Source organism: Aethalodelphis obliquidens, unplaced genomic scaffold, assembly GCF_003676395.1.
Source record: "Aethalodelphis obliquidens isolate GAN/ISIS:26980383/991018 unplaced genomic scaffold, ASM367639v1 scaffold11, whole genome shotgun sequence".
In the NCBI taxonomy this organism is placed as follows: Eukaryota; Metazoa; Chordata; class Mammalia; order Artiodactyla; family Delphinidae; genus Aethalodelphis; species Aethalodelphis obliquidens.
Genome location: NW_020837955.1, coordinates 16209835 through 16219464, shown reverse-complemented (window position 1 = coordinate 16219464; position 9630 = coordinate 16209835). Strand labels below are relative to the sequence as shown.

The 9630-nt window shown below is 38.9% G+C and overlaps 1 protein-coding gene across 6 annotated transcripts in view; it reads right to left on the bottom strand.

Annotated features, from left to right (window-relative positions):
• Positions 1 to 2340: 2340 nt before the first annotated feature.
• The window catches only part of R3HCC1L (R3H domain and coiled-coil containing 1 like), an 86921-nt gene continuing 79631 nt past the window's right edge, over positions 2341 to 9630 (bottom strand). For 5 of the 6 annotated variants that reach the window (XM_027112248.1, XM_027112247.1, XM_027112250.1 and 2 more), the window contains one exon: positions 2341 to 3150. In XM_027112248.1, coding sequence (XP_026968049.1) covers positions 3083 to 3150 — 68 coding nt within the window. In that variant the 3' untranslated portion in view covers positions 2341 to 3082. Of the gene's footprint in view, positions 3151 to 9125; positions 9288 to 9630 lie in introns of all 6 variants that reach the window. The other variant, XR_003433865.1, reaches the window with a different exon arrangement.

Genomic DNA, 9630 nt, shown 5'->3' with positions numbered 1-9630 from the left:
GTGAATACAAAGAAGCGCGCTTTTCCTTCTCCTCTACCATCCCTCTTCTCAACTCCCTCACCTCCTTCATTAGGGCAGAGGGAGAGCTTTACTTTGGCATGGCAGTTTAGGTAAACAAGGGAAGGACTGATTTCCTGTTGGATCCAGCAAACATCTCCCAAACAGTAACAACATTATACTCGCACATGCACCCAATGGTCTGTGAAAGAACGTGTAGCTGGCGGGGGAGCGTGTGGTGACTGATGACTAGATTCAGGCAGGGAGGTTACCTACAGCTTCTGGCTGGATCCAAGTTTCCAAGAAGGCCAGAAAAAGCAGGCCAGGCAGCCAGCCACCGGCTCTGGTCTCAGTCTTGCTGCCCACATCACACATTTGATAGGTGCAGCCAGTTCTAATTCTTGGAAAAAGCTATACAAGGGTTGTGCCGTTACACCTCTGACTTGAAAGGGAAGGATATGGGAAGATGCGGCTGGCATGACTTGTAACTAGATGAGGAATGTTAACAGAATAGCAACCACCAAATTCCAGACGGAACCAAAAATGTCTGATGATTTTCACCTCGGCATTCTTGTCTCAGAGAAACTGAAGTACTAGGAACCTCAGCTTACCATTCAGATGCCTAATTTATTCCTATTCCACAAAGACTTCCACTCCATGAGGAGTATACTGGAACTCAAGGGGAATGTCTCTATCTACTATAAATTCCAGGTGATACTGGGATTCAGAAGTTCAACATACATGAAGCAACATATAACACACAGCAGAGTGCGTTAGCTGTCTTCTCAAATATCTACCCGAGGAGCCAGTGGCAGCTACAGGGTGCTCTCCAGTTAGCTCAGTGTACAAAGGCATGGTGTAGATATGACCAAGGATCTGATTCCTGTCTGGACAAGCTCAAGTAGTCCGTGCTGGGTCAGGGCAGGTGCTCTTTCTTACCTCCAGCCAGTATACATCAATTCCAGCTACTGGAAAAATACAACTAAAAAGCACATTCTCTACTAAGGGCCGAAGCAGGAGCACTCCTTAGCTTTCAGTTTTGGCTAAAAAAATCCTTTCTCTGGATCTACTTATAAGGATAAATCTGAAAGTTAGAGGTGGCTGACTGTTATCCGAAAAAAAGTGTAAGTTACTAGCCACCAAGTACACAGCATTAGAATGAGGACAAAAGTAACTTCTTGAAATTATGAGTACTACAAGAAAACTGGGTAATAAACACGGGACTATGTGTTACCATCAACAATGCCCTTAGAAGCCAAAATGCTGCCAGAAAGGGGAAGCACCCTCAAAGGCAAGTGATAGGAACAATCACTTTTTTTTTTTTTTTTACCACCCAAGGCCATTCTCAGCCTTGAAGAATCAAAACAGAGCAAAGGTCTACCTCAGAGGTATACTGTTCAGTACGAAACCTGGCTAGTTTCCTGCATTTCCTTTCAAAGGCAGCCATACTGTTCAAACAGACTTCCCTACGATGATAGCACAAGCTGTACAGCCAGCTGCCCTAAGCAGTGCTGGGGCAGAGGGTCGAGAGGACCTAATGACCCCTCCAAACTTGGAATGGAGGTATTGAACATGAACAAGGGACAGTTTCAGAACAGACAAAGGATGAGAAAAACAATGCTGAGGAACTGTAAGAGGGCTCTAAGACCGAAACAGCAGCAGGGATCAAGACCCACGGCCAGTGTCATTTGAGGAACGTTTGGACGGAGCCCCACTACACCATCTTCTAGGCAATGCTATAACCCATCATTGTCATGGGCACTAAATCATACAAAAATGAGGCTGCTGCCCTCACTGAAAGCACAATGAGACATCATTTCTTGCTCTCTCAGCATCTGGAGGTCTACCACTACGATTTCTTCAAAAACACTGAGAATGCAGATATGAGAAGGATAAAGCCTGAGCTGACTGTTCTGACTTGTCCACGTCTTTTAGGAAATCTCTTACTGCCCAGAGGTGTGTGACTCGCTGCTCTTCACTATAATGGACGAGCTGGTATGGCTTTTGCCAAATGCCTGTGGCAAAGGCAGAGAAGATCATACCAAGAACATGCTGTGTGCCAGATGCCTCCTGCAGGATGTCAGATTGGACAAAAATGGCGAAAGGCAAGAGGGTGGGGATGTGCAAAGAGGGCAAGAAGGGGAGAGGAGCCACCACATACCAATCCCAGGAGAGTATTTTGTAGTATACTCTGGGGCACAGAGATGATCAGCAGTCTACTGCTGATCAATAAAACCAACAGATCCACCGAATCCACGCACAGCATTACAGGGGTGAAGATAAGGGAAGAACTGCTCTCTAATTTCTTTAGGGGCATGACAAAACTGGCCAACAGCAGAGTGATGCATGTCATAAAATGGGCTTTAATGTCTTTCTCTTACAACGTGATAGTACTGCTTAAACTGGAACTGGCACACAGCTCCCAAGACCGGCTTCCTGTAAGGAATGAAGCGGGCATGCCCCAGGCTGCCATGCGGCTGGAGCAGCCCCAGGCACTCAGCTTAGTACAAGCTCTGGAGTCCAAATACCTACACCTGCTGCAGTTCACCAACTTTGGGGTTCTGGAACCGGCAGTGCAGATTCTGTGAATACCAAGCACTCCAGATACCGTTCCATCTCCTTGTACTAACAGCTCCCTCCCCTCTGACTGCCCACCTCACCCGCCCCCTGCAATACTGCTGTTCTCAGCTTTGTGAGGTACTAAGGAACACCCTGCCTTTGCGGTGCCTTAATCTCCCATCATCACAGGTTTGAATCCTCTGTTTTGCATTTGCTTAAAACATCTTGGAAGTGTGACTTGCCCTGTCCAGAGGACTCTTGGAAGTCACATCTTCCAAGTTTCTTCCTAGCTGATGGCTTCCTTCCACGTCCAACACAGTTAAGGCAGTTCCAAAGAACTGCATTTAGGAGTGAAGACAAACAGGAGTCTGTCTTCCTCCGATACCTCATCAGCCCTTGTCTCGATCGCTTATCTCTTTCTTTCGTTAACATGCACATCTGCATGTACACAGAGCTCTGGAAAAATCCTCTGAAGACTGGAAATATTTTCTGAATTCCTGGAATTATCCCTGTCATCAAATGATGTTCAAACTGCAGACTGGTCTCTGCCTTCCCAGATGTCTTCCCGTTGCTTGGCTTCCAATTGTTTTCTCTCTGTAAATAAGGGCAGTGTTAGGATGGTTAAGTATAACTTCACATAACCAGTGACTTTCACTTAATCTGAATTACAAGGCAAACTTTAATCATGAGACAGGTGAATCCCCTGGTTTTCTCTTACCTGATTCCAAGAGTCAATATTTTTAACTTTCCAAGTGCTTTGTAAGTGGGAACAATGTTTCTCTTACTATATAATAAAAAGAGAAAGAGCTGTGGCTAATAGAAATAAAAAGCATATGGAATAAGTCAGAACCGAGCAGGATCCAGATTTTTGTCTTGCTGATAATATATTTATTTTAATTATCTTTCTAAACTGTGTTAGTGCTTCAGTAAAATTGCCCATTATTCCCAGTCTACTGATCTATATAAATATTTCAATAGGCATCAAGAGTATGTTTCAATATTTTTCTTCTACTTTTTTGCTCAAATGGAAATAGTAGCCACTGGGCTTTAGTCATATCTCTCTAATACAATTCTACAAAAAAAAGAAAGAAAAAAAAATTTCACAGGAAAATCAAATTTCAATATTTTCAGAGCACTTTCAGGAGCCAGAAATCTTCTGGAACACCAATTCCAACATGGAAAAATGACCACATATAATGGAGGGAAACTAAGAACTGTTTCTAAAAACAAAAAATGCACAAATCTGGGCAATCCATCTTCAAATTTTAACACAGAAGCTTAGTTTCCATTTAACACTTCCACCAATACCTGAGACAATAAAGCCCTGACACGGTGTGGTGACCCAAGGACTTCACTAGATGCCACAATACCAGTTCTAATTTCATGGCTAGTCAGTCATTGATCTTGACACCATAAAATGTAGATGATTAAGCCTAAGTGCTTCCTTCCAAGGGCAATTATTTCGACTAAAAGATTTTGCAAGTCATGAACCAGGGGGATTACAGAAATCAAGGTGAGTTTAGAGTTAATTCTTGCTATTCTGACATATCTTTCCAAATCAGCAGAATCCCTTACGGAATTCCTATACTATATTTGACTCAACTTTAAGGGCAAAGAACTTGATAAGGAAGCTAACTGGCACTTGGAAATGTGAGAAAGAGAAATTTGCTGCTATTTGGGCACCATCTTGTGGCATTATCTGAAAATAGCAGCAAAGTTACAAGAGGCAAAAAATGGGGGTCAGTAAATTCCAAACTGAAGGCTCAGTGTCATGTGACTCAGCTTTAAGGCAGGCTTAAATTGGGTTGAGGTTCTCCAGGGAGATAGCACGAAGGATAACTGGCTTGTCTAAAGGATTCTGGGATTTCCTAGGAAGGCTGACTGTGGTTCTGATTCAGAGAAAAGTTAGGAGAGGATCTAAAGGCAAAGGCAACCTTGGATGAAAACAATCAAAAAGTGGTCCTGGGTTCCAAGAAAAAGTGAAGAGACTAGAAAAGTGAATTATTAGAACTCAGATTTTTCAATAAACTCAGAAACTTAAACCAGAGAGGCAATATGGAAAGCTTTAGGAAAAGAAATCCAGGAGCAGTAGAGAAACGAATGACTGGTCCATAATCCACGATTTCAAAATCGAAGTAGCACTGAAAAAAAAGTTTTTTGTTTTTTAAAAAGTTTGGGGTCAAAACTCCTTTGGTGGTAAATATAACCTGAAAGGACATAAGGCCACAGAAATATTAATGCTAATGTGTTCGATTTTGGTGTTATGAAACATGTATTAATATATTATTTTTCTAAAATTGGAAAAGTTTAGAATTCTGAAACATTTCCTACACTAATGCTTTCCAACAAAAGACTGTAGATCTGTATTACCAAATATATGTAAATATAAGAGGAAATTCTGGTGGTAAACCATATGATAAAGTCAGCAAGAATAGAGAGACAAACTGAGAAGCACAAAGAAATAGTGAAAATGTGAGGCTTAAATTTATAAATATAGAACATGAACAGAATACAGAAATACAGGTTAGGATGAGACCTAAAAATATTTTCTTCATCTTAAAAGAAAAAATGGAAGCTTGGAGGTGTTAAGTAACTTGCCTACGATTACATAATCAGTGAAAACCTGAAGCTGGAACCCAGGTCCTTAATTCTTAAATCAGCATACTTTCTACTGTCCTGACCTCTGAAGAGAGGATCTGAAAATATTTACACAGAAAAGGAACAAATGTGGGGGAAAAAAAGTATTTTGCGAAAGATAAAGAATAAACATGTTTCCACTTTATCAAAGAGAAAAGAAAGTAGGTAATAGCTGATAGACTGTATTAAAAAAGCTCCTATTAACTTTAACTCCACCAATTAAAAAAAGTAAGAGAAAGCCCAACAGCAGCCATAAGGGCAAGGAACTAAAGAAGAATATAGTGTTAGCATGAAATGACTAACCTAAAGCACTAACGTAAGCTGGCCCTGAAGACTTTTATTTCTCAGTATAATAAATAAATTGGCAGAAACGATTACATTAAATGAGTTGACTTCTCACTGAGGGAACAGAAAGTGCTAAAGACGAAAAAGGGGCCAGTTTGGTGTTGTGTTTACAAAAATAAAGAAAAGGGATGGAAATTAAAACCTTCAAAATTTACTTCTACACCTAAGAAAATAATGAAGAAAAATCATCACAAAATCCACTTGTAGCCACCTACAGAGTAATAATCAACCTGAAGACTTGAAGTACAAGTCTGGTCAAACTAATCTAACTGCCTTCTTTTATGGATTGACAGACCTGGTAGATCAAGGAGAGGTAACATAAATGACCTCTTCGTTTTAGATTTCAGGCTTACCAAGTATGTATTAATCATTAATATACTGGGAAAAAATAGTCTGGCTCACGTAAGTGTTAAGGGAGCATTTAACTCTAGAGGGTGGAATGATTATCAATGTATTAAGTATAACACGTGTTATTTACTTAGCAATAATTGGTGAAATGGTCAGTCAGCCCATAAACATTTTCATCTCTGATATAGGCCAGAGACGTGAGTTTACTAAACAGCAGGTGACACCAAAAATATGGATAAATACTGCATTCCACAGAAAAAGGTCAGATTAAAATGAAAGGAAATGTGGTTAGAAATGAAGGGAACTTCACGTCCAGGGAGAAAAGACACCAAGAAAATGCCGTAAGACCTAGATTATGAGTCAGCAACGCAGCACTGTTCTTGAAGGCAGAATAATGGAATTCCTAAAAAGGATTTCAGAAGGCAGCTGACTGTGATTAAATTTTTATTACAGTTGACTAAGTATCCTATAGAGATGATTTTACTTTTAAGTTCTCAGTGATTTCATTAATCAAACTAAGGGATCAAATTATTGTTTACCTAACTCTGCCTCTCAGGCCTATGACCCAAAAGATGGCCTTTTAGAACCAGCCAATTAATCATATACCCCCCAAGAATAAAATGGAACAAAGTTATGAAATAAAATTATGGCAGGCTTTGAAAATGAGAGTGGCTTATTCTGAAAACTTTGATTCCAACTTTAGGTGGGAATCAAATGTTCTGATAAGTGGAACATGGGGAAATTTTACACGTATTCCTGAGTCTGGTCTTTAAAATGTGGTTTTATCATTTAGTGTGAATCCTTGATTTAAAACGTGATTAAGTCAAATACAAAGTACTCAAGGACGATCTCTGTTTTCATTTCCCACTCTTAGTATAGTTCTAATCTGTCATGCGCTCTGCTAGACTAAAAGATCTATCTGTTCCTCACACTCAGGGACTTGTGTCTAAAGTTCTTATTTTCCAGATATATAAAATATGATTTGCTTAAAATGATTTGAGTACTTCCTTTTTCTCGATTCTCCCCAGAGTAGCTTTAATTTCTTAATCTCCTTTTTAAGGATTAAGACAAAGACTTCTCAATAAAAGGATAAGAAGACCAAAGTAGGGTAAAGGAAGTTATCAGGAAAGTATTTATACCTCAAAATCCCAAATTCCAAATTCATTAATTAGAAGGGTTCCATATGTAATGTTCAACTCTGGATTTTATAAAGAAAATCATGGAGGACTTGAAAGGGTTCAGAGTAGAATCATGAGTGAAATAAGACATATGAAGAAAAATTAGAGTAACAAATGTCATTCATGTATTCAGTCAATGAATATGCACACTGAGTATCTCTTTATGAACTAGGCACTGTGCCAGACAGCAGAACTCTTGAAGTGGGAAAAAGAAAGGCTAGGAAATTATTCTATAGTATTATTAATAAAAGTACCTATATCAGAATGGCACAAAGATTTCAATTTCGATTTCTATGCTAATTCTGATCTATTGGCTACGGTCAAGTCAAAACTCACCAAGAGTGTCATGACTGATTAGCACTGTCTGTCATGGATAATGAACGGGGAGCAACAGTACACAGTACACATTTGTCATTACTGGCTTATATTATTATAATGAATACTAATTTCCCAAGAGTCACATAAATAATAGTATTCTAAATACGTAAAGCACCTTTTAAACATTTTTATACATGTTAACTTATGTTGCTCAAAAAATTCTCCATGGTTAGGTAAGTCAGGCATTGCTTTCACTTTGTTGGAAACTGGGGCGCAGAGAAGTATAAGAAAATTGCCCATGGCCATATAGCTAGTTAACGGCAAAAACTCTATTATAGCCCAGATCCTCTCACTCCTAAATGATCTGCCCTGATCTTTACAGTTAAAGGCTGTTAGAACAGAATGATGTCCAGATGTTCCTGAATTTCTACTAAATAAAAAAGAAGAGGAAACTGTTTTAAACTATTGTACAGATTTAAGTTAGACCTATGGAAGAATTTTCTGACAGTAAAAGCTCTAACCATTGGAAAGGATAACTAAAAAGAAGCCTGTCATATTTTATTTTCTGAAGACCTTAAAATGTTTTAATTTTTTTTTTTGGAAAAAAATGTTAATTACCCCAAAACTCCTTCAAAAGGGATTACACTATTATAAAAGGAACATGGGTTTTAATTAGAGAGGCCTAGGTTCAAATGTCTCCTTTCAATTTACCAGTTGGGTGACCTTAGATCAGCTACTTCACCTCTCTGGGCCAGCTCTAAACTGGAGATAATACCATCCCCATCCAGAGTTATCATAACATGTTATATTGCCAGGAATTTCCTTCCAATCCTTTTAATTGCAAAAACCTCTATGTGGCTTTTAATCTTAAAATCTTCAGAACTGAAGAGAGAGGAGAAACAACTGCTTAAAATATCAGGTTCATATTTTCTTTCTTACTCAAGGCAGATATCCCCACCAGACTGCAAGTCTTAAGGAGAGGAACAACATCTTGCTGTTTCTCTAACTTTCCTAATTAGGGAGCACAATGCCTTGCACAGGGTAGGTACACAGTGAATTCCAAATGTAGTTGATAGTGTATCACAGGCAATTGAAAATAAAAAGAGTAATGACAAGAAAAAAATACGTACTGGAATCTGTGCTGGACTCACCATAAAATGATATTTTGCTACTATTACTAAAAACAGCAGCAGCTCATATTTATCACACACTTATTATAGGCCTAGAGAAACAGAAGGGAGAGTGTTCCTATCGTTTTTAAAGATGACTAAGTATCTTTTGTGGATTATCTCACTTGATTCCCATTTTATGGATGAGGAAACAGAGGCCTCCAGAGAGTAATTACCCAACTGGTAATTTGCCTAAGGTGACATAGCCAGTAAATGGCAGAGTTTAGATGTAGACCCAGGCAGTCTGATTCCAGAGTCTATAATGTTATTTCCTATGCTGTACTGACCCCTTTCCCTCCAGTGGAAGAAGAACTGGAACAGAAGTATCTGTTCTGTTTAATACCTAAACAGTACTTTTAATTTCCACAGAAAAAAATCTTTAAGTGAGAAGTCTTGGGCTCCATGCAATTACAAGAGTATATGCTCAATGCATAAAGAAGCCAGAAAGCTATATCAGGAATTTTTCCATACGCATTTTGTCAGATATAAAGAATGGGAGAGTTCTGAAACATAATAAAGGAAGAGTCCTCTATAACCTGTAAAGATTCAGGACCAATGGATAGGAGAAACTTACCACCGTGGGTCTCTATTCACAACTAAACGCCTTCTTTAAAAAAGTAAGTAACAGGGTACCCACTTAGCCAACAGCCTCATTTTTAATTTCATCACTGAAATGTCCTTTGCATAGCTGAGCATTTAAAACAAATTCAAGGGGAACAGTAGTATGCTGATGTGCCTACAGAGAAACAGAGGGGGATACTCAGGTGATAGCCATGCAAAACTATTATTGCAGTACCTGTAGAAATACAAGTGATATTACACACATAGGGAAGCAGGAAACATTGCAAAAAGAATCATATCTCCTTTTATAGATACCATTGCTATTACCCTCTATTGATTTTCTGAGATAACTGTGGTTATCACAGAGAAATCATTTTCCTCAGAGATAACCAATTAATAAAGGGTTAATTAATTAGGACACTGCACATTCTACTTTAATCTAGCTCTGACAGTGCCATATATAAAAACCAGAGGAATCTTCCCCTGTTTCTATAGTCTGTAGGAAGCCTTTGAGTCAA